At 55.2% G+C, this 27,351-nt stretch overlaps 9 protein-coding genes across 9 annotated transcripts, besides 1 other annotated feature; 5 read left to right on the forward strand and 4 right to left on the reverse strand.

Annotated features, from left to right (window-relative positions):
- Positions 1-1,070: 1,070 nt before the first annotated feature.
- On the forward strand, positions 1,071-3,391 carry BO80DRAFT_448250 (acetate--CoA ligase; the record flags this gene model as incomplete). The annotated part of the gene is made up of 6 exons (XM_025721658.1): positions 1,071-1,109; positions 1,177-2,421; positions 2,477-2,737; positions 2,812-2,941; positions 3,002-3,276; positions 3,329-3,391. 6 exons carry the CDS (start codon positions 1,071-1,073, stop codon positions 3,389-3,391), a joined length of 2,013 nt encoding a protein of 670 aa, XP_025571971.1.
- A 1,182-nt stretch (positions 3,392-4,573) lies between these two features.
- On the forward strand, positions 4,574-4,891 carry BO80DRAFT_428109 (uncharacterized protein). The gene has a single exon (XM_025720173.1). It carries the CDS (start codon positions 4,588-4,590, stop codon positions 4,777-4,779), a length of 192 nt encoding a protein of 63 aa, XP_025571972.1. The 5' UTR covers positions 4,574-4,587; the 3' UTR covers positions 4,780-4,891.
- A 181-nt stretch (positions 4,892-5,072) lies between these two features.
- On the forward strand, positions 5,073-11,653 carry BO80DRAFT_428110 (nucleoporin family protein). The gene is made up of 3 exons (XM_025720174.1): positions 5,073-9,145; positions 9,290-11,170; positions 11,240-11,653. Exons 1-3 carry the CDS (start codon positions 5,351-5,353, stop codon positions 11,351-11,353), a joined length of 5,790 nt encoding a protein of 1,929 aa, XP_025571973.1. The 5' UTR covers positions 5,073-5,350; the 3' UTR covers positions 11,354-11,653.
- A 346-nt stretch (positions 11,654-11,999) lies between these two features.
- Positions 12,000-12,172: a sequence feature (Protein overlapping with rRNA (BO80DRAFT_188797, RAK97646.1) was converted to a misc_feature.).
- Positions 12,173-12,798: 626 nt separating this feature from the next.
- Positions 12,799-14,632, reverse strand: BO80DRAFT_428111 (NADH-quinone oxidoreductase subunit NuoF). Its single transcript, XM_025720175.1, has 3 exons — positions 14,352-14,632; positions 14,193-14,264; positions 12,799-14,114 (listed from the first exon to the last, which is right to left on the reverse strand). The coding sequence occupies exons 1-3, from the start codon at positions 14,610-14,612 to the stop codon at positions 12,954-12,956; spliced, it is 1,494 nt and encodes a 497-aa protein (XP_025571975.1). The 5' UTR covers positions 14,613-14,632; the 3' UTR covers positions 12,799-12,953.
- Positions 14,633-14,846: 214 nt separating this feature from the next.
- On the reverse strand, positions 14,847-17,513 carry BO80DRAFT_428112 (SET domain protein). Its single transcript, XM_025720176.1, has 4 exons — positions 17,394-17,513; positions 16,516-17,085; positions 16,185-16,444; positions 14,847-16,133 (listed from the first exon to the last, which is right to left on the reverse strand). The coding sequence occupies exons 1-4, from the start codon at positions 17,420-17,422 to the stop codon at positions 14,881-14,883; spliced, it is 2,112 nt and encodes a 703-aa protein (XP_025571976.1). The 5' UTR covers positions 17,423-17,513; the 3' UTR covers positions 14,847-14,880.
- Positions 17,514-17,706: 193 nt separating this feature from the next.
- Positions 17,707-21,949, reverse strand: BO80DRAFT_188902 (SAPS family protein). The gene is made up of 4 exons (XM_025714093.1): positions 21,144-21,949; positions 19,719-21,089; positions 18,986-19,663; positions 17,707-18,515 (listed from the first exon to the last, which is right to left on the reverse strand). Exons 1-4 carry the CDS (start codon positions 21,810-21,812, stop codon positions 17,808-17,810), a joined length of 3,426 nt encoding a protein of 1,141 aa, XP_025571977.1. The 5' UTR covers positions 21,813-21,949; the 3' UTR covers positions 17,707-17,807.
- A 207-nt stretch (positions 21,950-22,156) lies between these two features.
- On the forward strand, positions 22,157-22,904 carry BO80DRAFT_188836 (uncharacterized protein). Its single transcript, XM_025714092.1, has one exon. The coding sequence runs from the start codon at positions 22,286-22,288 to the stop codon at positions 22,769-22,771; it is 486 nt and encodes a 161-aa protein (XP_025571978.1). The 5' UTR covers positions 22,157-22,285; the 3' UTR covers positions 22,772-22,904.
- A 702-nt stretch (positions 22,905-23,606) lies between these two features.
- BO80DRAFT_428116 (putative SNF7 family protein (Cta1)) lies at positions 23,607-24,939 on the forward strand. The gene is made up of 2 exons (XM_025720177.1): positions 23,607-23,917; positions 24,014-24,939. Exons 1-2 carry the CDS (start codon positions 23,852-23,854, stop codon positions 24,593-24,595), a joined length of 648 nt encoding a protein of 215 aa, XP_025571979.1. The 5' UTR covers positions 23,607-23,851; the 3' UTR covers positions 24,596-24,939.
- BO80DRAFT_363693 (NRAMP family metal ion transporter) lies at positions 24,852-26,701 on the reverse strand (the record flags this gene model as incomplete). Its single annotated transcript, XM_025716115.1, has 3 exons — positions 24,852-25,662; positions 25,720-25,991; positions 26,057-26,701. 3 exons carry the CDS (start codon positions 26,699-26,701, stop codon positions 24,852-24,854), a joined length of 1,728 nt encoding a protein of 575 aa, XP_025571980.1.
- Between the last annotated feature and the right edge of the window lie 650 nt (positions 26,702-27,351).

Raw genomic sequence — 27,351 nt, forward strand, 5'->3', positions numbered from 1 at the left:
TAGTGACAGGAATTCTCTGCCGGGAAAAGACTGTCCCTCCTTATCATGACCCGCAGCTACTGCACTTAGTCCCAGGCCCAGTCATTATAGTAATTAGTACTCCGTAGTAAGCGTAGTCTCCCGATGGTGGAGGAGGGGGAGCCCTTAGTATCAATTTCCATTTCGGAAGGGTACTCAGATTTCATTCGTAAGTACGGAGTACCGTCTGGGTCAGAAAGTCAACCAAACCAGACCAACCCATCTGACGCATCATGATTTCAAGAGGGGCAATGGATGGATGGAACCCCCCGGGGAATCGAGATTTAGGTTACCTGCGTAGCCGATCGAGAGAGGGAGTGAACCCTGGGCCGACGAGGTTAATCAACACGGTCGCGCGGAAGGGAAAGGACGAGCGAGCCAGCCAGTGAGTGATGACGAGCCTGGACGGAGGGATCTGGTTGGATCAAACGAGGTACCTCGCTGTACCTACGGACTCGGAGTACTCTACTTAGTAGTACTTACAACCTTCCTCGTAGTGACCGTACCAACCAAGTGCCTCCACCGGACACCGGGGGAGCGGGACCTCAACAATTAACTTAACCCATAGTAATAACTTACTCTGTCTCTTGAGGTATCCATCCCTCCCCTCCCTTACTAGTCGGCCATTGGGTTCAATAATAAATAACGGTCTCTCTTCCCCATCCTGGGCAGTAGCTGCTTTCCATTTTCTCTTTTTCCCTCCCAGTCTCTCTTCTCACCACCCTTTTCTCTCTCTCCCCTTCTCTATTCCTACTCTCTTCTCCCTCCCCCTCCCAATCCTTTGGGTGTGGCTTCTGAGTCTAGTCCCTTCACTACCGAGGAAACCCGTCCTCTGCGCGAAACTCTGCCTGAACCCCACCAACCAGCGCTGCTGCAATTCTTTGACAAGGTGAGCTTAATCTCCCCGCCCGCAAACTCACGTGCGCTGCTGCGCTGCTGCGCTGGAGCAGACTTCCGGTGTACCCAACAGAAGAATTGCCATTGCAATCTTGCCTGCCATCAATTCTGACCTTGCATAGCTCAAGCACACCATTTCGTTGGGCCCCGCAAACATGGCCGACGGCAGTGTTATGCCTCCCAAGTCCTCTGTGGTAAGAAAATCGTGCCGCATTTAGCCGAGTAATCGCCGGTTTCCGTGCTAATTCCGGACTGTTTCAGGTGCTCGAGGCCCACGAAGTCGACACTTTCCATGTCCCCGAAGCATTCCACCAGAAGCACCCGACAGGTACCCACCTGAAAGACCTCGATGAGTACAAGAAGTTGTACGAGGAGTCCATCCGCAGCCCAGACACTTTCTGGGCTCGCATGGCTCGCGAGCTCCTCCATTTCGACCAAGACTTCCAGACCACCCACAGTGGGTCATTGGAGAACGGTGATAATGCCTGGTTCGTTGAGGGTCGTTTGAACGCCTCCTACAACTGCGTGGACCGCCACGCCTTCAAGAACCCCGACAAGGTCGCCATCATCTATGAGGCCGATGAGCCCAGCGAGGGCCGGTCTATCACCTATGGCGAGCTGCTTCGCGAGGTGTCTCGTGTTGCCTGGGTTCTCAGGCAGCAGGGTGTCAAGAAGGGTGACACTGTGGCTATCTACCTCCCCATGATCCCCGAGGCTGTCGTTGCCTTCCTGGCTTGCGCTCGTATTGGCGCCGTTCACTCCGTCGTTTTCGCCGGTTTCTCGTCCGACTCCCTCCGTGACCGTGTCCTGGACGCTGGCTCCAAGGTCGTCATCACCACCGATGAGGGCAAGCGTGGTGGTAAGGTCATTGGAACCAAGCGCATTGTCGACGAGGCTCTCAAGCAGTGCCCCGATGTCACTAGCGTCCTTGTCTACAAGCGTACCGGTGCGGAGGTCCCCTGGACACAGGGCCGTGACGTCTGGTGGCACGAGGAGGTGGAGAAGTACCCCAACTACCTTGCTCCTGAGTCGATGAACTCGGAGGATCCTCTTTTCTTGCTCTACACATCCGGTTCCACCGGAAAGCCCAAGGGTGTCATGCACTCCACTGCTGGCTACCTTCTGGGGGCTGCCATGACGGGCAAGTATGTCTTTGACATTCACGACGATGACCGCTATTTCTGCGGTGGTGACGTTGGTTGGATCACTGGCCACACCTACGTGGTGTATGCGCCCTTGCTCCTTGGATGCTCTACCGTTGTCTTCGAGAGTACCCCGGCCTATCCCAACTTCTCCCGCTACTGGGACGTGATTGAGAAGCACAAGGTGACCCAGTTTTATGTTGCTCCTACTGCTCTGCGACTTCTGAAGCGGGCCGGAGATGAACACATCCAGCACAAGATGGCACACCTGCGTATCCTGGGCTCCGTCGGTGAGCCCATCGCTGCTGAGGTGTGGAAATGGTACTTTGAGGTGGTTGGAAAGGAGGAAGCCCACATCTGCGATGTAAGTGCCGTGTTTGATCCTGCAATGCTTGCGGGTCGCTAATGTTTCCCGGCAGACCTACTGGCAGACCGAAACGGGTTCCAACGTCATCACTCCTCTGGGTGGTATTACCCCGACGAAACCAGGCAGCGCGTCGCTGCCGTTCTTTGGAATTGAGCCTGCCATCATTGACCCGGTCTCGGGCGAGGAGATCACCGGCAACGACGTGGAGGGAGTGCTTGCCTTCAAGCAAGCCTGGCCCAGCATGGCCCGTACTGTGTGGGGCGCTCACAAGCGTTACATGGACACCTACTTGAATGTTTACAAGGGCTACTACGTAAGCAACACCCGTACCCTCGGGAGAGCAAGCAGCGGACCTTGGAGAGAATGAATGACTGACTTGCGATCTAGTTCACTGGAGACGGCGCCGGGCGGGATCACGACGGATACTACTGGATCCGTGGCCGTGTTGACGATGTGGTCAACGTTTCTGGACACCGTCTGTCCACGGCTGAGATTGAAGCCGCTCTCATCGAGCACCGTAAGTCATTTGAATAGACTTGTTGATGCAATACGACCAGAGGCTAATCTACCTTGATAGACATGGTGGCCGAAGCTGCCGTGGTCGGTATCGCCGATGAGCTTACTGGCCAGGCCGTCAACGCATTCGTGGCTCTGAAGGAGGGCAACGAGACCAACGACCAAGTCCGCAAGGATCTGATCATGCAGGTCCGCCGGTCCATTGGACCTTTCGCCGCCCCCAAGGCGGTCTTCATTGTCGAGGATCTCCCCAAGACCCGTAGCGGCAAGATCATGCGCCGTATTCTCCGGAAGATCCTGAGCGGCGAGGAGGACAGCCTCGGTGACACTTCAACGGTAAGACCGTCCTCCCCGTGTTTCTTTGGATGCAGACTAACGACGATGACAGCTGTCGGACCCCTCGGTCGTGGACAAGATCATTGCCACGGTGCACGCTGCCCGCGGCAAATAGGCATGAAAGAGAAAAGCCCAAGAAATGAAATGAAAGTAATTAATAAGGATGTTATGACGACTGACTAGCACTATTGGATCGACATGATTGTCTGGAGGCGCAGTTATTCCTATAAACCCCGTTTAGTGATTCCCAACCTGTTGAGAGATGAACATTGTGGTTGATTACTGATCACCCTCAATGAATATACATAACCAGTATTCTTCACCTTCCCCCCTCGCTCATTGTACCTGGCAATCTGGCATGTAGGATATTTTGGTTCCCCTTTGGGCTCCTATCCGTGTGTGAGCGTGAAGTGTTTCGAGCCGTTATTGACCGAAGCCGGCTCAGGTTTCTGATCAAGTCCACTCCGTAGCGATGGTTGATGCGCTCTTACAAGAGTGAGATCACTCGAACCCTGCAAACGATTGAATTGTATGGGCCTGTTGTGGCTGTCACGTCAAGACCCGTGACAGGGAGTGTGACTTCCAAATAATTGAACGATGAATGCATCTCCCGCCTGAGGCATTCGTCGGCAAATCCCTAGGCGGCCATGGACAGAGCCGTCTTCACTGTTCAGGCAGCCACGCCACGTGACCGGACCGTAATGCTTCGGTAAGATTACCCGGTGCCCCCCCACCTGACAGGTAGACAACCTCGTCACACCGTGACATTACCTGACCGTACTGAAGGTCTGCCACCCAACCTTGAAGCCGCTGGTCCGTAAGCGACCGGTCAGAGCCAGTCAGGCAGGCAGTTCTCTCTCTCTCTCGCTCGCTCGCTCTCTCTCGCCTGCTCTGTCTTTTGCAGCTTCTTCCCTTCCACCACCGTCGCGCGTTCTCCTCTCCTCCCCCCTTCACCTGTCACCCTTCCCGATTGCCACCAAGTCCCTCATCTCGGACTTGTTCGCATCCTAGCTCCGACGGTACTTTCCCGTCTGTAGCTAGTGTGGCCTTTTTCCTTTTTGCTCTTTTCCCATTGCTCAAAACAAACACCGTACTTCCCTGCGCGTCGAGATTTCTTCGACTCTCAACTTTGTCGCTTTGTATTTGGGCTAGCGCGCTACGGTCATTTTCTTCGCGAACTATTGAATCATTCACGGCTCTATTAATTGTCGTTCCTACGAGCTTTCTGTCACTCTCAGGCTTTCGATCGCGGACTTTTTTTTTTTTCGGAACCGAATGACTTCCTAATCTACAGCATTATCGTTCAGCAAGATGTTCGGAGGCTTCGGACAGAATAACCAGCAAAGCTCCGGCTTTGGAGCAGGCTCTGGCTTCGGTGGCACGAGTACTGGTGGAGGTAGGTGTCTTCGTTCGGTTGCGACCCCGTCCTCGTTCTTCCGGATTATTCCTTGTTCCCTTGGGACTCTCCGGTGTAAAATGATCGGTACTTGCTGGTGCTCTTGACGTCGACCCGCGACCGTCCCCTTTCGACTCTGGACCACCAACAACCTGCGGAGGGCTTCGACGCTTGGCAAACAGCAGCACTGCAAGAGAAGGGATCGCAGCTTCAATACAGTCTCTGACAGCATCTCCTCCGTCATCTAGGCTTTGGATCGACATCGTCCCCGTTTGGTGGCGGTAATACATCCGGTGGTGGCTTGTTTGGAAACACCTCCAGTAGCTTTGGTTCCGGTGGAGGTACGTGCCTGGTGGCTATATCTCAGTGGGCTTGGCGATCCTTTCTCTTCCACCTGTGCCTGGGGGCGGATCTCTCGACTTTCCCGTGTCCAATCATCGATCTGTGACCGCAATGGCGCTTTCGAGGACCCTTACGACTCGTTCTGATAGCACAATTCCTTCTGGATTGGGAGAAGTGTGCTCATAACAGTCGACCGCTGACCGCCGAGGACCCATGGCCCAAAAATGGACTTTCATCATGCTCCAGGATTTGTGCATATTTACAATGTGGTAGTGAAGCTGACTTGAGATTCTTCTTCTAGGATTTGGTACGGGCACACAGAACCAGTCGAATTCCATGTTTGGTGGGCAAAATCGCACCAGCGGATTTGGAACCGGAACCTCGACTGGCGGAAGCCTTTTCGGAAGCGGGAGTGGAACTGCCACCGCAGGTGGTAGCGGCTTTGGCGGATTCGGATCGACCTCGAACACCGGGGGGTTCGGCAACAATAACACTAGCACGGGCACGGGCACGGGGCTGTTTGGCAACAAGACTGGGGGCTTCGGCAGCTCCGCGGGTACCGGGGGTGGATTTGGTGCAAGTGGCGGCACCACCGGCGGCTTTGGAGGCACCACCACTACCTCGGGCTTCGGTGCTGGGACAGGCACGGCCTTCCAACAGGCCATTCCTCCCTCCGATGGCACCGGAAGTACTCCGTTCAGTGCCTTCACCGAGGCTGACGGCGACAAAGCGACCAACCACTATCAAAGCATTACCTTCATGCAGCCGTACAGCAAGTATTCATTTGAAGAACTGCGCTTAGGTGATTACAACCAAGGCCGCCGATTCGGAAACGGCAGTGGGCAACCCGGTGCCTTTGGTACATCGGCTTTCGGAGGATCTGGGTTTGGACAACAACAGTCGACGGGCTTTGGAAGCACCTCATCGCCGTTTGGGGGAGGTACTAGTGCTCCCTCCGCGTTTGGCCAGACTCAGAGCACGGGTGGCTTTGGATCCAATACCAACACCAACTCCAACCCCTTGTTCGGAGCCGCCAAGCCCGCAACCGGCTTGTTTGGCAGTGGAACAGGAACCACGGGCACGTCCCAACCTGGGTTGTTTGGCGGAGCTACAGCAACTACGGGTGGGTTTGGGAGCGGCACAGGAACCGGTGGCGGCTTTGGAAGCGGTGGTTCTCTGTTTGGCAACAATACCAACACCAACAATGCCCAACAACAGAAGCCCTTATTTGGAGGCAGTGGAACCACCGGCACCGGTTTCGGCGGCGGCTTTGGTACGCAGAACACGAGCACCGCCTCTCCCTTCGGTGGTACTGCTGCGACTTCCTCCCCCTTCGGCGGTCAACAGCAGACCCAGTCTGGTACCGGCTTGTTCGGTGGAGGACTCGGCCAGCAAAATCAAGCCCAGAACCAGCAGACCCAGAATAAGGGCTTGTTTGGTGGCGGCTTTGGCACCAACACGCAGCAGCCGCAAACTGGCACCACGAGTCTATTTGGAAATACCGGCGCTGCCACTGGCACCGGTACCACTGGCTCTTCTCTCTTTGGTCAGAACAACCAACAGCCCCAGCAGCAGACGACTGGTGGATCGCTGTTTGGAAACAACCAGCAGACTGGCACAAGCTCCCTTTTCGGCGGGGCCCAGCAACAAGGCCAGAAGAGCCTGTTTGGCGGCGGCACAACTGGCACCGGCACCGGCACTGGCACTGGCACTGGCACCGGCGCATTCGGCGGCTTTGGCAATACCCAGAATACGCAGGCGGCCGGTGGTGGTCTTTTTGGTGGTGCTCAGAACCAGCAGCAGCAGAAGCCGAGTCTTTTTGGCGGCAGCACCACTGGGGCCGGTGGTTCTCTCTTCGGAGGACAAAGCACCACCCCTCAGAATGCTGGCAGTTCCCTTTTCGGCAGCACTCAGAACCAGCCCCAGCAGACCGGAGGTCTTGGAACTTCCAGTCTCTTTGGCAACACTCAGCAAGCACAGCCCCAGCAAGCGCAGCAGCCCCAGCAGCCGGCCCCTGGTAGCTTGCAGGCCTCCCTCCTGGACGGAAATCCCTATGGAAACCAGTCTATCTTCTCTGGTCTGCCAGCCCCTGCTGCCTCTAGCCCTGGTCCATTGGCGACGCCGCTCTCGTCCTCCACCAAGCAGAAACAGCGCACTCCGCTACCGGTTTATAAGATTACCCCCAATGCGGCCAATCGCCTGCTTACCCCACCCAAACGTCAAGGATACGGATTCTCTTACTCGTCCTATGGGTCGCCTTCTAGCTCGACTAGTACTCCTGGCGGGCTGGGTGGCAGCGTGCTGGGTGGAAGTTTGCGTGGCAGTGTTAACGGAAATCTTGGGCGTAGTAGCTTCAGCAAGAGCTTCTCCACCAGCAACCTGCGCAAGACCTTCGATCCCGAATCCGATAGCGTCCTGTCGCCTGGCGCCCTCTCCTCTGGCAGCTCTCGTCTGTCGAGCGGTAGCTTGAAGCGGTTAACTATTGATCGCAGCCTGCGGAATGACCTGTTCGCTCGCCCAGCTAGTACCCCGGCCGCCGCCATCACCAATGGCGAAGAGGTAGTGCCGCCAGCCGATAAGATGAAGAAGAAGGTCAGCTTTGACTCGTCCTCGGAGCCTCCGGCCACTGGCGGAGAAATCGTTCCGGTCCAGTCCCAGAGCTCCGAGCCTACCTCGGAAGAATTGGGTTTCCTGCGCTCCATCCGCAAGAGCGGCACGATCAACGGCATCAGTAACGTCAAGACGACTACGAGCCCTGCTCGTCCCGAGATGGAGTCTGTCCGTGGCAATGAACTCGCCGCGGTCCCGGAGAATGCGGAGCAGAGCGCAACCCCCTCCGGTAGCCCCTCGCGCCTGGCCTTCGTTCCGGGCGGAGACCCGCAGCCGGGCGACTACTGGATGAAGCCCACGCGCGCCGAGATCAACAAGCTGAGCCGAGAGCAGCAGAAGAAGTTTGTTGGCTTCACCGTGGGTCGTCAGCGGTGTGGTCAGGTGACCTTCGATGAGCCCGTGGATCTGACCACCGTCGATCTGGACCGGATCTTTGGCCATCTGGTCGACATCGGCGTGCGCAAAATCACCGTCTATCCGGATGAAACCATCAAGCCCCCGATGGGCAAAGGCCTGAACGTGCCCTCCACCCTGCGCATCGAGAACTCCTGGCCTCGGGGTCGGGACAAGAAATCCCCGTCGCCCCTGACGAGCGGCCCTCTGTTTGATAAGCACGTCGATCGGTTGGTGAAGGTGCACAACACCGAGTTCGTCGATTACGAAAAGGAGACCGGCACATGGGTGTTCCGAGTACCCCATTATACCACCTATGGTCTTGATTATGATAGCGACGAGGAAGAAGAAGGTGAGAGCCTCAACCAAAGCACTTTGAGTGCTGCTCCTGACACTCCGACTCCGAAGGCTCAAACCCCTGCCAACGCCGACACGACCATGGGCTCGGAGCTGATGTCTGCCTTCTCCACTGACGACTCCTTCGTGGGTTCCATGGCTGGCGTTGATGACGATACCTTCGATTTCAAAAAGCGTAAGATTGTTCCGGGAGCATTTGGCAACCAAATCATGGAGACGGTTGAAGACCAGCACTCGGTTTCGGGAGACGACGAGGAGTCTTTTTTAGGGGAAAGCTCCACGGGTTCGACTATTGAACAAGACGGCGACGATATCACCATCACCGAAAGCCAGCAGTCTGGCGAGTCAGTAGTTGGATTGGATGAGGGCGAGGAAATGGACATGGCGGGCACCTTTCCAGACCTTCACCCGACCGTGGAGCGCGACGACACCCAAAGCACCGACACGTATATGGAGCCTACCCAGCCTTCGTTGAGGCCTTGGAACACGCCGTCCAAGCCTCGTCTTGATCTGAGTGGGGACTGGGCCGAGCATTTGCAACGCACCATCAGTCCCCGGAAGCAAGACCGCGATGCCCTTCGCGAGATCCAGGCCATTGCCTTTACTGACCGGCCTCTCCACGAGGACAGCCCCCAGAAAGCGGCCGCCGATGCGCGGAAAAAGGGCTTTGCCACCAGCATCGACCTGATGAACTCTCTGTTCCAGCAACCGCGCAAGCAGCAGGCCCCTTCTCCGTTGAAGACCCAGAGCGTGCGGCCGAAAGGACTTGAGGTTTGACCCCTTCTTTTCCTTGTTGTCTAGTCTTCTGTTTCCCTTGCCGGGAGTTGTATTGTAGGAATTGTTGCCATGCAGCGTGTCTAAGCGAGATCAATCAACCGGAATAACAACCTAAACTAATACCTTCTGTCTCTACAGTGGCCCTACAACAAGCAACCCAAAACGTTTGCTGGCGAGTCCAACGAGCTAAGCGGAGACGACCTTGCTTTCCATCACTCATTTAAACCTCGCTGGGGGCCGGTGAACTCTCTCCTGTGCGTTCAGAATGACATGGCCGGTATCCCCTCAGGAGATAGCCGTTGGCAGCATAAGCTCTCCGTGACCAGCGAAGAGAGGGACATCTCTTTGCTGGAGTTCGGCAGCACCGTAGAACCGAGTGACATGCTCGACGCCCAACGGAAGCAGTCGGCCGTTTCACGGGTCGACGGGGTGCCCTTTGCTCGTCTGGCCAAGGCCGATTTCCGACAATTCGCGCAGGCTTCGAGTCTGGTGCAGTCGGACCACGAGCGCCTGCTTTGGCAGCTGGCCAACATCCTGTTCAATGACGAGATCGAGGATGATATCTCTGCCGGGGTGCCACGCCAGCTCCGGTCCAAGTATCTTCACCGGATCAAGAAAGACCGCCTGAGCCGCCTTTGGGAGGGGATTGTTCGCGAGAAGCATGCGCAGGCTGCTGGAAAAGCCAGCTCGGCCGAAGAGCGTGCCTTCTACCTGTTGTGCTCGCATCGGGTCGAGGAGGCTTGCAAGCTTTTGATTGCCAGCCAGAACTTCCATCTCGCCACCTTGGTCGCTCAGATCGGGCGTGATCCCACGACGCGCGCCGACATGGCCAAGCAGATCGAGATGTGGCGTCAGAACAATGTGTACTCCGAAATGAGCGAGCCTGTCCGAGCCCTGTACGAACTTCTTGCCGGCAACGCCCTCCGCAGCGAAGGCAAATCCACCGGTGCGCTTGAAGATCGTGTGTCTACCTTCACTTTCTCCGAGCGATTCGAGCTGGACTGGTTCCAGGCTTTCGGCCTGCGTCTCTGGTATGGCATCACCGACGATGAGCCGATTGAAGCCGCTGTTTATCAGTTTGTGGATGACCTCATCGAAGGGAACGAGCCGGCGTTCCCGAGCCCTGCCGACCAGGATCACACCGTGGACCGTGAATCCCCCCTATGGGTTTTGCTGAAGATATACTCGACGACGAGCGGAGGAGCTGCCCGAAGTGCCAATCTTCATGTGCAGGAATTTCCGGCTGCGTTGCTGCCCGAGTCTGTCAGCGGCGACAAGCTGTCAAACCGTCTCTCCTTCCAATTGTGCCAGCTGCTTGCCACGGCCATCGGGCGACATGATAGCTTCCAGCTCAACACCGCGCAACTGGACCAGCTGGTGTGGGACTATGCTTGGGAGCTCTCCTGCGGTGGTACCCTGGGCCGGGCACTGTTCGTTCTCCTCCACCTTTCGCGCGCATCGGATCGCGAGCGTGCAGTGAAGGAAACCCTCGCTCAGTTTGCGCCTCAGCTGCCGGAGCCGGTCACCTCCGAGGGACAGCCCAATGCCATGTGGGCGTATCTCACGCAGGATCTCCAACTGCCGGAGAGCTGGATCTGGGTGTCCAAGGCGCTTTATGCACGCGACACGGGTGATGCGGCGCGCGAAGTGGATTACCTCGTCCGCGGCAAGAACTGGAACGATGCGCATGCCACGTTCTGTCGCATTGTGGGACCTACTGCCGTGATCGAGGGTGACTATGCCACACTGGAGATGCTGGTGTCGGGCTTTGGCGAGGAACCGGAGCGCAAAGTACGCGGCTGGGCCACGGGCGGTGGCATCTACGAAGACTACCTGCGCCTGGCCACTGCCCGGGGTGGTAAGCGCGACGCGACTCGCCTTGCCCGGTTGGTGAATGCGCTGGTGAAGATGGCCGACAAGGTCAGTCAAGGGTCGGGCGTGGAGGGGCTGGAGGAGCGAGTGGCCTTCCGCGAGATGAGTCGGGCAGTTGCCAGCTGGACTGGGCGGGAGGATACGAAGGTGAGTTGGCCCCTGACCCTGTCGGCGCCCATTGCACGGGAATCCGTGGCTGACCCGTTCTCGTTGCAGACAATCGAATTGTCCAGTGTCCTCAGCCTGCCGCTGACGGGCGATGCACGCCTTGCGCAGACGGCGGAGATGAGTCGGCGCTACTACAGTCTCGTTATGGCCGGGGGCTACTGAGCGAAGGGTTTGGTGGGTGGGAGACTCCATGGGGAGCAGCAGACCGGGTGCTGGCTTATGCTGAATATTCTTTGACATCTCGCTTCTTTTTGTGTCTATGGGTTGACGGAACGACATGCAGCCATTATGTAACTTAGATCCTGTTCTCACTCTGCTATTTTTGTTTGTGCTGCTCTTTCGATTCTTGGATTGCATCCGTCCTCAGGCTTGCGGGGGACGCGGAAGTCCGCGGTGTGTACTTATAGTTAGGTTTTTCATCGTGAACGAAGTAATTTGATCTACCCCTGTCTCGTTAAGGTACTACTGAGTCAACCTTATGCCGTGCTGTATCGCACCGAAATCCCACTCAACCTCCACCTCATCCACTACACTACTAGACACCGATCCCAACCAAACTGGCAACTACCTATACCCTCACTCCGTACGGTCCTACTATCTAATTCGCTCTCTCCTTTCCCAACCAACACTCCTATCCCCTCTCTCCAAGCAAAGAGTGAATAAAATACCCAATAACAATCATATACATAACCAGGTATTTCCCCCCCCCCCCTCCCCCACGCAACGACTCACCCCCACCCTCCCTCCACACATCAACCAGCCCCGAACCACATATGTAGATAGACCTAGCCCCGAATCGACACCTCCATCTACATAACACACAAAACCCCACCCCTCCCATGCATCACAACCAAAATCTACAATCCACAAACCACAGCTTACATCGTCCCTAAACCAAACAAGATAAAACACCCCAATCCAATCCAGCCAAAACACATCATACATACTATATAAATCCCCTTGGAGAGGAGGATGGTACATACGACCACAGGGTGTGGAAAACAGGGCTTCCCGTCCGCTCAGCCGTACTTAAGCCACACGCCGGGAGGTTAGTAGTTGGGTGGGTGACCACCAGCGAATCCCTTCTGTTGTATGTTTTTTTTTTTTTTTTTTTTTTTTTTTTTTGTGTTTTTGTTTTTTGGGCGTGGGGGCTTGTGAGTTTATGTATTTATGTATGTATGTATATGTAGGTTATATGGAGAGAGAGAGAGAGAGGGGGGGAGACAGATAGATAGACAGTTATGGTCTTGTTGATGGGTTGGAGTGTGGTTCTGTTATGTATGGTATGGTATGTATGTATGGTATAGGAATGAGGGATTCGTAACATACCCCACCTACCTAAGAGGATTCGTTCTTGATGTCTATGTATTGTAGCTATAGTGTATGATATAGGGTATGATAGGTATGGTTGTTTTAGAAAACGTGTTAAATGGACTACTGGCCAGGGAAGGGATGGAAGGAAGGGGTTGTGTTGCTCTGGTAAGTAACTGTTTGTTGGCTTGATTCCCTTGATCTCTTTGGGTAGAAATTGGCTAGTGTTCGGGTGGGGAATCGAGAATTGGAAATTGGAGATAGTGGCTGGATGTGACTCGTTTACGGGTGACTGCTACTGCTAAACAGAAAATGAATTGCTACCGGACTGTACATGATCGAACCTAACACGACACGTAAGATATAAAGAAATATTGGGTAAAAAGCACTCCCTCTAGGCATCAAGATTTGGCAGATGGTCTTTTCTTCCCCGAGTCAACACAAGGTATGATTACATGCCAGGAGAAATCAGCTTGCCCTCAGCCCGGGCCTCCGGGTGCCACCCACCAGCATACGGTCCGTTCCCACCAACCTCCTTCGAGTACTCCCGGATCCGGGCCTCCAGTTCGGGACGGAAGTGACGGATCAGACCCTGGATGGGCCAGGCAAAGGCCTCACCCAGAGCGCAGATCGTGTGCCCCTCGACCTGCTTGGTCAGCTCCTGGAGCATGTCGATCTCGCGCTCGCGGGCCTGGCCCTTCTCCATACGCTGCATCATCTGCATGGTCCACTTGCTGCCCTCACGGCAGGGAGTGCACTGACCGCAACTCTCGTGCTTGTAGAAGGTCGACAGACGGGAGATGGCGCGGACAATGTCGGTCGACTTGTCCATGACGATGACGGCCGCGGTACCGAGACCACTCTGGGAGTCCTTCAGGGCGTCAAAGTCCATGAGCTGGTCGTCACAGATGTTCTTGGGGAGGACGGGGGTCGATGATCCACCGGGGATGACGGCGAGCAGGTTGTCCCAGCCACCACGGACACCACCACAGTGACGGTCAATCAGCTCGCGCAGGGAGATGGACATCTCCTCCTCGACCGTGCAGGGGTTGTTGACGTGACCGGAGATACAGAACAGCTTGGTACCTGCGTTGCGCTCACGGCCGAAGGACGAGAACCAGCTGGCGCCACGACGCATGATGGTGGGGGTGACCGCGACGGTCTCGACGTTGGTGACGGTACTGGGGCAGCCGAACAGACCAACGGCAGCGGGGAACGGGGGCTTGAGACGGGGCTTGCCAGCCTTGCCTTCGATGGACTCGATGAGGGAGGTCTCCTCACCGCAGACGTAGGCGCCCATACCGCGGTGGATGTAGACGTCAAAGTCGTAGCCGGTGCCGCAGGCGTTCTTGCCGATCAGACCGGCCGCGTAGGCCTCGTTGATCGCACGCTGGAGGACGGTGGCTTCGTGGTAGAATTCACCACGGATGTAGATGTAGGCGGCGTTGGCGTTCATGGCACGGCCGACGACGAGACAACCTTCGATAAGCTTCTGGGGGTCCTTGCGCATGATCTCACGGTCCTTGCAGGTTCCGGGCTCACCCTCATCGGCGTTGACGACCAGGTAACGGGGCCTGGGGTCCTTGTCCCAGTCCTTGAAGTTCATGAAGGACTACACCGCGCCAATTGAACGTCAGACTGGGGCCAAGCACTGGCTATGTCATCAACAGCCTCCGTGGGGGTCACTTACGTATTTGAGACCGGAGGGGAAACCGGCACCACCACGACCACGAAGGCCAGAGGCCTTGAGCTCGGAGATGAGCTAGATGTTCAGAACAGCATCGAGTCAGCATGGAATCCTTCCCATGGTGTCCAGCAGGTCCAATGGACCGGAGAAGGGGCAGCCTACCCAGTCATGGCCCTTGAGGACGATATCCTTGGTCTTGTACCAGTCGCCATACTTCATCGCCGACTTGAGGTCGGCTCCATGGTGTCCGTAAAGGTTGGTGAAGATGCGATCCTGGTCCTTCAGACCGCCATGATGCCGGACGGGGGGGGCGTTGTCCTGGACTGTCGCGAAGGTACGGGCAGCCGGGGCCTGGGCACGGAGGGAGCGGGAGGAGAGGGTGGCGAGAGGGGAAGACGAGGGAGCCGCCGCTCGGGATATCATGTTGAACGCTGGCCCAATGGCTTGGGGAGGAGAGGGGAGGGGGCGAGAAGGAGGGTTGGAGATCTGGTGATGGGACAAGCAGCCGTGGAGTTCGTGGTTTGAGCTGCCCGGTCCGGCAATTCCTGCGCTTGCTGAATATCCGCCTTTCCCCCGGTGCTGATTGGCTGCGGGTGGGTCACCTGATGCGGCTGACTAATCTATCAACACTTCACTAAATCATCACTTCATGAGGTGTATCATTTCGCCTCTACTCGACTATGTATGCTAGCTAGTACTCCTCCCCCGGAACATACAGATACGTCTCCGTCGACAGCCGCACCTGCCCCCCCCTGCCCGCCGCCAACAACCGCAGCGGATCCACGGGAATCTGCACGCACTCCTGCTCCCCAATCATCCATCCCCATCGCAACCAGTTGGGCGACAGCCACCAGTCATCTTTCTGCCAGTCGCCCGTGTACGGGGCCAGTTTGGTAAACACGCCGGCATTCTGGGTGCGCATCTGCTCCAAAACATCGTCAAAGAGGCCCAGCATGTGCTCGTCATCCTCGTCCTCGACTGCCCAGGCCACGTCATTCGGCGGCGGCGGGTAGTTCTCGAGGAGGAAGCTTGCCCATCGAGAAAGCCTAGACGGTAGTTGCACTCCCTCTGAACCTGCAGATTGGCTGGCCGTGTAGACTGCCACGACCAGACAGAGGAACATCGGGAAAGCAAAGGGCGACGACCCACCACTTCCACTCAGCATGGGAATCGCATTTTCAGAAATCGACAAGATATCCTGGAAGCAGGCCTTGCAAGATTGACGCATCTCAGCAGGAAGAAGGTCGGGCAGTTCCCCCAAGGTGAACAACTCCCCGTTGCTCTTAAGCAGCGACTGCCGCTCCAAGATGCGCACTTGTAGCCGAGAAAACACCTCGTCCGGGAACTTGCCAGCAGGGATTTGGCCCATATGTGCCCCAAGGAGCCGCTTAGTCTCGTCCCAGTTTCCGGTGAAGTTGTGCTGCCGCGCACGGTTCAGAGTCCATGCTGCAATGACGAGGGCGGTCTCGGACAGCATGATTTGACTATCCCGGTAGAGTTTCGCGTGAATCTGTTTGAGGTTCGTCGGGGTCTGAAGGTCCTCTCCTGAAGCTCTCAGTTTCGCAGCATGCGTGATGAGCTCAATGATAACCTGGCTCAAGGCCGCAAGGAGGGCCCGCGAGTTTCCGTAGCCGCTGGGGATCTTGATTCCTTGGCTCGTGATTTCAAGTGTCTCTAGCTCTCGGTTGTTCGCGGCCAGGACCGAGACAGCGTCGAGCAAGGCAGGCGAAAAGATAGAATGTTCCATTGACATTTCAGGGGCAAGCAGGGGATAGAAGACGTTGAACACGTAGTAGTGGTCCTCCGTTTCGCCGGCCAGCTCAGGGTGCATCTGCACCTGATGGGCCTTTGCGACTTGAAGTGGACTTCCAGGCGGTGCCCGTAGACTGACAATCCGATGGTCGCAGGGGTTTCCCGGTATGCAGAAACCGTAGTTCATCATTACTAACTGCGTCAGCTGCTAGTTGAGAAGCGGTGTTCGAGATAGACACCTACGCTGCTCGTTATTCCGGGGTCCATAATTGTTACTGATTTCCTGGCCTGCCGTCACATCCTCCAGGACGACAAAGGCGACATCATCTTTGCCAGCTCGCCACTCCACCTTGGCCAACGGCCGATGGTTCCCCATGTCAATGAGGGGAAGAAGAACAGCGAAATTCTCCTCCGACAGCTCCTTTTCAGGAAACACCCCAGACATCACCTTTGCGGAAAAAGCACGCGAAATGAACATCGATGCTGCCCAGAGGTAGAGGTCCCTACGATCGAATCTTCGGTGTCAATGCCATCGATAGAACACCAAATGGTAGGTAGCGCCTTTTTAACTCACCATGTATATTCCTCAGCACTCTGGAATCCAGCCTGACGTAACTCGACGGACCCCTTTTCGTACTTCTCCTTCAGAAGACTCATCCTCTGCTCCCTAGCCGACAACAAGCTCGTACCATTCAACCATTGCAAATCCTCCCCCTCATAGTACGGAGGAGTTGTCAAAGAACCCGGCTGAGGCAGCGTCCGGATGTACGGGTACCAGAAGCCCTCTGTGCCACGCAGATACTGACCAATGAGGAAGAATATCGTCGCTTCCTTAGGTCCGACAGCGTCAACAAACGCCTGTGGAAAATGAAGACCATGAGCTGAGAAAGCGATGAGTGCGCCGCTGTCCTCCGCAGCAGAAGAGTGATCCATGACATTGAAGTAGGACATGGTTGTAGCTAACGGAGTCTTAATGATGTGCGTGTCATTGGGGACGCCATCCTTCCAGTCCCTCTTGACTTGAAGATGCACGCCGCGGCTTTCGTCCTTGGCTATTTGCACGCTGTCGTGGAGGTGGCCGCCATTGCTGACCACCCAATTTAGCAGCTCAAAGTAGATTTGTAGGCTGTCATCGTCACTGGGCCTGGGACTGGTCAGATATTGAGCTTGCATGATAAATTGTGCACGTGGTTGTTATTGGGCATATGGATGTGATTGAGAGGCCCATGGCTCCAGCGATATCATGTTTGCGGGACAGCATCACTGGTGCGGTACAAGTACCCTCATTTACTGGCTTGAAGGAGGAGCATAGAGCAAAAGGGGCAACATGAAGACGCAGGGCACAAACAGTGTTGACTGGAACGAGTCCGCCATATCCAAGGAAGCATATGCATCGAAGCAACAAATTCGTGACCCGAAAACGTCATCGCGGAGATGGGGAAAAAAGCTTACATCGGGAGACTCGGCGTCGCGCTGGCCATCTTTTTAGAAAAGATGCTCCGGAGACGAAATACTGAATGACACAGGAATTCCCTGCGACTGCACCAGTCCCGCGACTTTCTTGGTACTGGCAGGGCGATGAAGTTGCAGAGGGAAAAGTGGGTTTGGCAGCAGCGGCGGAATCGATGCGGCGTCCCACTTTCCCGGCCGCCCTCGTGCATTCATTCCTACGATCCGAGCAATTCGGATGGTCACCGACTCTGGTCGTCCATCGCACAAGGCATATACAAAATGTCATGCAGTCAAATAGTGTACATCATGGGAATTGAACTAATCCAAAATTGAACAGGCCGAGACACAATCAAACCACCGCCAAAGGGAAAACGTTGCGTACATAACAGAAAGGGACATCAAGCATCATGCAAACTAGTGGGAAGACGTGGACGACGTCGAAGCCTTGCGCCCCGGCACGAGGATCTCAACGAGCCCGTCATCCTCCCCGTCACTACTGTCGTCTTCATCCTCACCGAACGGAGAGACGCCGATCCGGGATCGGCGGAAGCTTCGGTAACGTCCCGATCCAATGTCCGGATACCCCAAGGACTCGTTCATGATCGCCTCATCTTCTTCATCAGAGTCCATCATGCCCGCGTCGAGCGAAGGCCCGACCATTTCCCCCATGTCGTCGTCCTCCTCATCGACCTCCAGAGGAACCCGGTCCTTGCGTCGTGCGCCCTCCGGTCTACCTTCGCCGTCATCGTCGGAGGAATTCGTGGAGAACGAGTCAGGAGGACTGAAGCCGGAGTCGGGGAAGGTAGGCGATGAGAAAGGCTCATCCTTGCTGGGATGAGGGAAATCGGTCGATGGGAAAGCAGCGCTAGCAGGCGAGTTGGTGCCATCGGCGTCCTCGTCCAACCCGGCAATCACAAACGGATTGGTGGGCCATTGCAGGTCATGGTCGTTGGACTGTTCCCGATTCGCATCCTCACCCCCCTCGGTGTTGTCGGCGGCCTGCTGTTTGTGGGCAGCCAGCCGGGCAGCAAGTTGTCGCCGTGCTCGAGATGGACCGTGGCTCATCGGAGCAGGGGGCGGGGGAAGAATCGGGATTGGCTGGCTGGTGGAGTTGGTCGAGGCCTATTACCATCGAGTTAGTACGTGACTAAGACCCTCGGAACATCACCTCCAGAACAATGCGCAAGTGGAAATACACATAAGGCCGACGTCAGCACCGAGGCGGCAAGCCAGAGGACTACTGGTGTGACTCGCGGGCACATGCTTAGTTCCAGGGGTGGCCACATGATAGCGGGGAGTTGGAGTTCTTTGAATGACTTCATACGTATGGAAAAGCGCTGCCAGCCAAACGCTCTATGTGCAAGGCCCTTCTCGACCTCCGTCACTCCCCTCGTCCATCATGCGTTATCCCAGCCGTAGCATGCGATGTATACCAGCCCAAGGCCCGAATCAAAGAAGATAAACCAACACAGGGTGTCCCAGATGATGAAAAGATAGCCGTAGAAGTAGGGAAAGGGGTAGGGAAAAGAGGGATCGCAGGGATCGGGTCACGCATCGCGCATATCGACATCAGTGAAAAGGTGATCACCCACATTGTCAGAGCCACCTTCAGCAGAATGCTCGGCCAGATTCCTATCATCTTGGTCTTCCATTTCTTCATCCTCGTCGTCGTCGCTTGAGCTTGCGAAGCCACTCAGCAGGGAATTACCGCCGCTAAGCCCGAAAGCCCCGCCGGAAACGCTTCCCTGGTTCATCATGTCAAAGCCCTGGAAGCCCGAGCCCCCAACCGAGCCGTTTAACCCGGCATCGGCGAGCGCTGACGACGTGTTGACGCTTTGGCCGGAATTGAGCATGCCCTGGCGATGACCAATCGACATGTCGGGGCGCACCCCACCAAGAATGGCGTTGTCACGCTCCCGGGTTTCAGAAAGCGTTTGCTCAACATAGTCGATCCACTCCGGGTTGAGCACATTCTCCATGACCGTGGGGGAGAGTAACTCGGGCGGGTGCCGTTCGCTGAACTTCACAACCTCTTCAGCAATCAGGGTCAAATGACCCATGTACCCCAGTCGGATCTGTTTGGTTCGCTGCGTTTCGTCGCTTCGCTTTTGGCCTTCAACAATGCTCTGGGTTATGCGGCCGGTCTCAAACACGTCTATCGCCAGCATGCGATTATAGCCGCGCTCCATGGGACCATTAAACACTTGTTGGACAACATCGTAAACAACATTGTGCAGGAAGTTGTTCCAGGGGAAACGGAAGAAGAAGTCCTGGAGATAAACAGTTAGGAAATTTCGGCAGACGGAACTCTAACACAGAACTTACTAGGATGGTTGGCACCACCCGATTCTCAACGAACATGATCTTGAGATAATCACCAACGACGGGTTTACCATTTGAATCGACCTGAACATCTGGATGCAGCTGACGCTGGACGTCACCTTCGTCTTGCTGGGTGTGCGCGGACCCCGGAGCAGATTGGGCTGAGCTGGAAGCATCGCCGACCTGGCCAGCAGTATCAGGCGCCGAGGAGCTCTGTTGCTGAGTTTGTTGATCCACAGGAGCCTGCACCGTTTCGGATGGTGAAGGCGTTGTGGTCTTATCCTCAGGAATGTCAGAAGTCTCCTGTGCAGATGATGCTTCAGCCGTCTGGCTGCCATCCAGGCTGACTTCCGCCAATCCTGACGCAGTAGCTGACACAGGATCAGAAGGTGAATATGTTTGATCCCCGCCGGAAGCATTTGTATCTTGGTCGTGAGAGCCATTTTCTAACGTATCATTTGCAGCCTGTCCCGATGTTTCGGTCAACGGCTGTTGTGAAGGTGCAGGCTCAGGCTTTGACTCAGGACTGGTCGTGTCTTTAACCTCGGCGTCCTTTTCCTTGTCGACAAGAACTCCCGATGAGCTGACGTCCTCGAAGCTTTCTTCGCCCGTGTTTGCGACCTCTAGCACCCTAGAGCCTTCTGGGGAGCCATAGCCGATGACAGATCCATTTACGAAGTCCACTGTAGAGTCATTACCATCAAAAGCGGACGTCTCTTCTCGGTGAGAGTTGAATACACCCTCCTTCATCAGCCTTTCACGCTCAGCATCACGCTGTCGCACGTACTCGTCACTTCCAGGCTCGTTCAATAGACCCATATTACTGCAATGTAGTAGTTCGGCCATCAGTTCGCACGTCTTGAATCGGTCAAAACCAAGGGGCTCGATCTTCGCACCCCACGCCGAATTCAGCTTGCCTCTCTCCACACTCCTCACCTTGCCCCCGTCGTTCACCGTGTGCTTGGAGCTTTGAATCAGCGCCATAAAGTCCGGTATGTGCTTGGCAAAGAGTCGAAGCAGGTTACCAAGGTAGATAGGGTCGTAGGTCGTGGGTAGTGAATCCGGACCATTGATGTTATCGGGGTCGTAGTCGGAGTTGTTCTTCCGAATGACTTCTATGACAATGCCAACACCAACCGTCAAAGGGTTCCCGCCTTGCAGCATGGCCTTGATGAGGCTTTCCACGCACGGCGTGGAAACCAACTGACGAGTGAGGCTATTGGGACCAATGCAGGATTGGTCATTCTGTGTTGCGTTTGCCGATATGGTGATGATGGCTTTGAGAAAATCTCCAGCCGATGTCTGCACAGAGGCGGGGTGGTCCGGCGATAGAAATGACAGAAGGGTAGGGATGAGGTCTTGTGATTTCAACCACTGCGGGCAATTATCAGCATAAATCGCAACACAAACCGATCAACTCCCACTTACATCAACAATGCCATGTCCACCTTCCACCTTCTCCAAACTAATGATTTTGAGCAGCAAGTCCATGACCATGGGATTGTCAACGTGCTGCAGAATTGCCGGTACAATTCCCTCCATTGACTTGAAAAGCTCTAACATGTCACTTGTTTTCTTGTCGAATAACGTTTCGTTCACTTTCGTAAAATAACTCGCTTGGGCCGAGTCCAATGGTGGCGAGCGCCTCAGGAATCCCCAGAAGTCTCGTAGATGGCCGGGATTCAGCAGAATGGATTCCAATATCGACCATGTCTCTGACGACAGGACCTCGCACGCAACGTAGGCACGCTTCATGCGATCCTTCTCCGCCCGTTCCAGATCCTCGGGATCCAATAAATCCTTGAGGGGGTCTCCCCCTTTGACCTCTTCCGAACCCTCTTTGCTTGTCTGCGCGGCATTTCTCTCATGGTCGTCGTCTTCGTCATCGTCATTCACCAGACTAGGTGCGGTAACGTAATCCATCAGCCGTTTTAAGACATTATCTTCTCGTAAGAATTCTATGAGCTTCGTATTATTTTGTTTGAGCTCTTGGATGAGCTCAGACTCATCCAGCAGCTCCTCAAGGGTGACATCGGGCTTGTCTAGTAGGGTATCGATGGTGGAGATACTTGCATATCCTCCGAAACGCCAAAACATGATGGATTATATAACTGGGCGAAAAGAGTCATGGAAAAGGATCACGGTAGCACGAGCACTTTTGATCGCAGATCGTCGCCGGAACGTCGTTACGGTGAGCAGCGTATGATACAAAAGCGTAGTAAGCGGGGGGAGGGGGGAGGGGTCTAGCAGATGAGTCTCATGCAGAGTGCCAGTATGCAATGGTCGGCCGGTACGGAATCATATATCGAAACAAAGTCCGGAAAGGCTGAGTCGGTATATTCCAATCGTCCCGGGACAAGAGGCGTAAGAGAATGATAGGCAAGATAAATCGGGTCAGAGCGACCAAGCGCTGCGTGCGCGAAATGAACCAGTTAGTACGATTGCATGCGCCTCAAGTGTTATAGAACAAGAATGTTGAAGATGGCGAAGGATCATCAGGGGTGGGCTCTTCGGGAAGTCGGAGACTGTCAGGAAGAGCCTAGGCTGGCGGCAGATGATGGGCTTAGGGGATGACAGTAGCAGCAGCTGCAGTGTGCATTGTCCAAACCCCGGCAAGGACCAGGGAAAGGGAGGTTCAGACCACGTACCTTTCACGACCGGAGGGAGTGACAACGAAAGCGAAACAAGAGCAGAGTCCTTGTTGGGGGCTGAAGCGACCCACGAGCAGGATAATCACTTTGTCAGCCCAGCGCTGCACAGGCGAAACCAGTCCGTCGGATGGAGGAAGAATAATTGACGATCCACAAGATGCCCAAGAGTCCGAATCACGGGCTAACCGTCGCAGAATCACGTTGACTGTGGTGCGCTGGCGGCTGTGTCTGGATCGGTCGGCAAGTCTGATCCCTGGAGGTGATGATAAACGAGCCAGGCGGAAATACCCAACAAGCCCGAGGAGCGACGGCGGGGAACTTGGAACCAGATACGCGAGGGAGAGGGGGGCAATGATGGTTTCAGGCTCTTCTGGGAACAGCAAGTGGATTAGTTCAGACGCTTAATAATCCGGGGCAAAGATGGTATACATGTCCGGACCAGATGCCCTCTTCCGCAAAGTCAATGGGGACCAGAAGCGGAGGACGAGACGGTGGTGGTGACGATGATGATGAGGCTTCCCTCCAGACGTTCGCGTAACACCCGGAGCCTTCAGGACGCACGAGTGGTTATTACCTGCTCCTTGCAGGCCTGGTGCAAAAGCCTGGCAAGTATCAGGTACCGCACTGACCACACCCGCTAGTGCACAGATACAAGTACTGGGTACACTGTATGTTTCGTCTGACTGAAGTTTGGGCCACTTCAGCAGTATGGTTTGGGTATGTAAGGCGGAGCATCACGGCGTCCCTACACTCCGTGAATGTCAAAGAGCATCCTTGGATATTCCAGCCAGACAGACCATGCTACCAGGCACAAATCATTCATCTGACGGTTAATGTGAATGGGACCAAACCAACCTCGTGGTCGGTTAGCCTGGATCCAGTAAGCAGATCACCATTGCAGTCATTACCCCGTACTCCGTCACACCGGCTCATCTGCCTCTGATCAGGTGAGGAGAGAACCGCCCAGTCTGGATTTGATCATCGGGACAATCAAGTCGCTGCCCGGAATCAGGCCGGAAAATCGTCTTATCATATCCATCAGCTTACTTTAGGGACTTTGCAGCACTGCGCCGACTAGAGACTACTAGTACGGGGAATAGCGGTATCGTCCCCATTACCACGCCTTACCGCCTTGGGTGCTATCTGACCGAGCTGTATTGTAACCTGTCACGTGGATCAACTTTAGGTAGCCGCCTGAGCTTCTGGCGCAAACCGATAACGCTCACCTTGGAGTTGTATAGGCCTATATAGTTACTAGAATATTCCTCAGTGCTTCTTACTTAACTGCATTTTCAACCCATCAGGTCTCCGTTTGCGCGTAACCTCGCAGCCCAAGATATCTGCCTAGTGTCTACCCCAACTGGTATCCCAAGGCGGCGAGACCGCGGCCGCTAGCCCATACTACAACACCCCCCAGTTGAGTGACCGTTCGGACTCCAGCTTCTCACAAGCACTTCTTCCCCTCACCGTTTCCCGCATGCCAAAATGAACCGGTTATTCGGGACCAAGAATACGGCACCCAAGCCCACGTTGGATGGGGCCATTTCCAATGTGAGTTCAGCGTCATCTTGTTGCCCAACCCTCCGAATCGATATCGTCCCTATCCGCCTGACCCCGCATGATTAACGTCCCGCCGGTTTACGACAGGTGGAAACTCGCATCTCCAGCATTGACGTCAAGTTGGCGGCTCTGAACTCGGAACTCTCGACCTATCAATCCAAGATCTCCAAGATGCGCGACGGACCGGGCAAAACCGCATTACGGCAGAAGGCGCTGAAGGTGCTCCAGCGGCGCAAACAGTACGAGGCTCAGCGGGATCAGTTGTCTCAGCAGTCGTGGAATATGGAACAAGCGGGCATGATGCAGGATAATTTGAAGAATGTGATGACTACGGTTGATGCTATGAAGACGACCACCAAGACCCTCAAGAAGCAGTATGGTCAGATCGATATTGACAAGATTGAGCGGCTGCAGGATGAGATGGCCGACTTGATGGACGTGGGGAATGAGATTCAGGAAAGTATATCGCGGGCGTATGACGTGCCTGAGGATGTGGATGAAGCGGAACTCGATGCGGAATTGGAGGCGCTGGGCGAGGAGACTATGATGGAAAGTTCCATGGGCGATAGCGTGCCTAGCTTCCTGCAAGATGAGGTGGCACCGCCTCAGTTCATTGACGAACCGCCAGAGCAGACCAAGGTCAAGGAACCTGCGGGTGGCCTGGGCTAGTTACTCTACGAGGATATGATTAAGGAGTTCAATCATGGTGGCATCGGAGTTGGTATTTCTTGCTAGCTTTCCTTAACTGGTCGATTAAGTCATATTCAGTCTACACTCCTTTCTTGCCTTGTTTTGCCCACTCTTTACCCCTTTGTTTGTTGGTTCCTGCGACTCTAGATTGTCTGTTTCGTGCCACCCTGAGAAATCAAGGCGATGCACATTCCAGCGAATATTCCGAGAAGATGGGGTCTCCCGGTCCACGTGCTCAGGCCTTGCCTAGCCCAACAAGGACAAGCAAAGCCACGTTCATGACGGCAATGATTACCCACACAACGATAGCAATGCCAGTAACAAACCAGTTATTTCTCATCTTGACCCCTTCTGGCGAGGAATCCTCACCACTGAAGTTCCTATCGGTCGGGACGGTCATGTAACGGTTGCGACAGGTAAAGTAGACTAGGGGGGCGGAGACGAATGGGAGGATAACACTCAACACCACTTGGCTGGCGTTTAGCGTCTTATCCAATCCCTCCTTACCGACCGCTCCTGCAATGATTATGCTAGGGATGATGCTAATCGATCGCGTAATGAGTCGGCGGAGCCAAGGTCTCATGCTCCAGTTCAGCATTCCCTCGCTTACCATCTGGCCCGCCATAGTACAGACGATGCCAGCGGAGATTCCTGAAAGGAGAAGGGCCAGTGCAAATATAAGTCCTGCAGCAGGGGCGATGGAGCTACAAAGAAGATTGTAAATGCCCCAGAGGTCTGCACTATCAGCCCCCGACGTTCCGTACAAGGAGGCACCGGCGACGATGAGAATGGCGCTGTTGACAAAGAGGGCGAATGTGAAGAGGGACAAGGTAAGCTCGATGATGGAATACTTTAAACATCCCCGGATGGCCTGGATGGAAGGCCTGTATTCAACTTCTCCGCCAGTGCTCCCAAGACAGACAGACGGATCCACGTAGCCTTGCGTAACGTCGAATTCCTTCAGGCGCGATTGGACCACCCCGCTTCCGAGGAACATGGAGTGAGGCATCACTGTCGCACCGAGAATTCCACAGCTTTGGTACAAACTAGGAGCACATTTGTGAGTGCGGCCACTTCGACAACACAGGCAGGGCATCACCTACCCTTCGGATTGCACTATGGCGGACGAAGGCAGGTAGCCCCGGAACACATCGCCAACCGATTGCTCCTTGATAAGAGCGAGCTGAATGCAAAAGCATATCACAACTCCCAGGACTAGAAGCATGACGAAGAATTCAAATAGACGCAACCCCCACATGGCGCCATTCGGCCTATAGAAGATCAGAATGAAAAGAACATCGGCCAGGGTGATTGCGCATCCGGCCACGAGGGGGATTTTCAGGAGGAGATTAAGCGAGATTGCAGATCCGATAACCTGGGAAGGCATGTTAACGATTGCAACGATTGCATGCAGACGGAGAGGAGTGAGAGCAGCAGTACCTCCGCGATGTCGGTTGCCACAATGGCAGCCTCCGCAAAAGCATACAGGATGAGGGTCAGCCACCTGGGTAGATGCTCCCTGCAGTTCTCTGCCAAATTAAGCCCCGTCACTGTGCCGAGCTTAATGCACAGCGATTGGAGGAAGATGGCAAACAAGTTGGAGACCAACACGATGAACAGCAGAGCATAGCGGAACTCTGCGCCTGCGGAGACATCGGTGGAGTAGTTCCCCGGGTCAATGTAAGCTACGGCGATTAGGAATCCGGGGCCCACGAAGCGACCAAATTTCTTGACAGTCTGAGCAAGACGGAGAAAGAAAGACAAAGTTGTTGTATTGAAAGGACGGCGAGGTGATCCGCTGCTCCTCCCAGGCGATTGATCCCGGGAAGTGGCAGCGACCACTTCGCCCGGGGTCTTCTTCTCCATCTCGGGCTCGTTGCCATCTAGACTATTCGGTCTGTGATTCATGGCCATAATCCCTTCACCTGGCTCTCCACTTCCTCCTGACGCATGCCTCCGATGCACCTTGGAATTGGCGATGCCGTTGAAATCGTTTCGGGTGGTAATGTCGCCATTCAGCGCGGGCGGATTCTGGTTCCAGCCCGGGTGCTCGAGAGTATCATCGGTTCGCGAAGGGCAATTCATGGCGGGTTGAGCAGTCCTTCAGTGAGACAATTGCGATATAGATATGGTTTTTTGCACGGTCGGAATAATTAGGCAACGCCACCTCGGAAGTTCAGTCCAGGACTCAAGGACCCTGCGGGGAAGACTGCCCGAAACTGCCCGATTGCGGTGGTCGCTGGAGACACGTCCACCTGTGAAACCGGGAAAGGGTCGGGAGAAGTTGACAGATCGAGTGCAATGGGTGCGCGTAAGGCGTCCGGATGAGGGGTGGATCTCGAAGTTGAGACCAGCAGCAGTTCAGTCAAGTCGAGAGCATGAGGGGGAGGGGGAAGAACAGATTTTGGTAGGCATGACGGCATGCGGCCCTGAGGCTGTTCACGGTGAGGTGTGGCCTACCTGGGCCGCCGAGACCTGCTAAACGCAGTTCTAGGCACCATCATGTTCGCGGCCATTCCGTGACACAGCAAGTCGGCGCCAGCATCCATCTCTCTCTGCATGGGTACCCCATGGGAAACGGGGGGTAAGAAATGAACCCGCGATAAAGATGGTTGAAGCGGTTACCAACAGACAAAGCTATCGAGGGCCAAGTCAGTCCTTCCTGGAGTCCCGTGATGCGCCCTCGTCCTCCCTTGCGCCAGACGATCGGCTGCAAGGCTGAGCCTCCCTCCGAT

The sequence above is a fragment of the Aspergillus ibericus genome, assembly GCF_003184845.1.
Source record: "Aspergillus ibericus CBS 121593 unplaced genomic scaffold BO80scaffold_43, whole genome shotgun sequence".
NCBI classification, from domain to species: Eukaryota; Fungi; Ascomycota; class Eurotiomycetes; order Eurotiales; family Aspergillaceae; genus Aspergillus; species Aspergillus ibericus.

What these genes read in the sequence shown, in the direction of transcription:
- BO80DRAFT_428111 (XM_025720175.1), bottom strand. Translation starts at nt 14,612, where the DNA reads ATGATATCCCGAGCGGCGGCTCCCTCGTCTTCCCCTCTCGCCACCCTC. An exon ending in TCCTCAAGGGCCATGACTGG is followed by an intron (nt 14,265 to 14,351) that starts GTAGGCTGCCCC and finishes CTGAACATCTAG; the next exon opens with CTCATCTCCGAGCTCAAGGC. An exon ending in TCCCCTCCGGTCTCAAATAC is followed by an intron (nt 14,115 to 14,192) that starts GTAAGTGACCCC and finishes GGCGCGGTGTAG; the next exon opens with TCCTTCATGAACTTCAAGGA.
- BO80DRAFT_188836 (XM_025714092.1), top strand. Translation starts at nt 22,286, where the DNA reads ATGACAGTAGCAGCAGCTGCAGTGTGCATTGTCCAAACCCCGGCAAGG.
- BO80DRAFT_428116 (XM_025720177.1), top strand. Translation starts at nt 23,852, where the DNA reads ATGAACCGGTTATTCGGGACCAAGAATACGGCACCCAAGCCCACGTTG. An exon ending in TGGATGGGGCCATTTCCAAT is followed by an intron (nt 23,918 to 24,013) that starts GTGAGTTCAGCG and finishes GGTTTACGACAG; the next exon opens with GTGGAAACTCGCATCTCCAG.
- BO80DRAFT_428110 (XM_025720174.1), top strand. Translation starts at nt 5,351, where the DNA reads ATGTTTGGTGGGCAAAATCGCACCAGCGGATTTGGAACCGGAACCTCG. An exon ending in TGCGGCCGAAAGGACTTGAG is followed by an intron (nt 9,146 to 9,289) that starts GTTTGACCCCTT and finishes CTGTCTCTACAG; the next exon opens with TGGCCCTACAACAAGCAACC. An exon ending in CTGGGCGGGAGGATACGAAG is followed by an intron (nt 11,171 to 11,239) that starts GTGAGTTGGCCC and finishes TTCTCGTTGCAG; the next exon opens with ACAATCGAATTGTCCAGTGT.
- BO80DRAFT_188902 (XM_025714093.1), bottom strand. Translation starts at nt 21,812, where the DNA reads ATGTTTTGGCGTTTCGGAGGATATGCAAGTATCTCCACCATCGATACC. An exon ending in GTGGACATGGCATTGTTGAT is followed by an intron (nt 21,090 to 21,143) that starts GTAAGTGGGAGT and finishes AATTGCCCGCAG; the next exon opens with TGGTTGAAATCACAAGACCT. An exon ending in CTGAAGGTGGCTCTGACAAT is followed by an intron (nt 18,516 to 18,985) that starts GTGGGTGATCAC and finishes CGATGGTAATAG; the next exon opens with GCCTCGACCAACTCCACCAG.
- BO80DRAFT_428109 (XM_025720173.1), top strand. Translation starts at nt 4,588, where the DNA reads ATGTTCGGAGGCTTCGGACAGAATAACCAGCAAAGCTCCGGCTTTGGA.
- BO80DRAFT_428112 (XM_025720176.1), bottom strand. Translation starts at nt 17,422, where the DNA reads ATGGCCAGCGCGACGCCGAGTCTCCCGAT. An exon ending in GCGACGCCGAGTCTCCCGAT is followed by an intron (nt 17,086 to 17,393) that starts GTAAGCTTTTTT and finishes GACCAGTCCCAG; the next exon opens with GCCCAGTGACGATGACAGCC. An exon ending in ACCCCGGAATAACGAGCAGC is followed by an intron (nt 16,134 to 16,184) that starts GTAGGTGTCTAT and finishes TGACGCAGTTAG; the next exon opens with TAATGATGAACTACGGTTTC.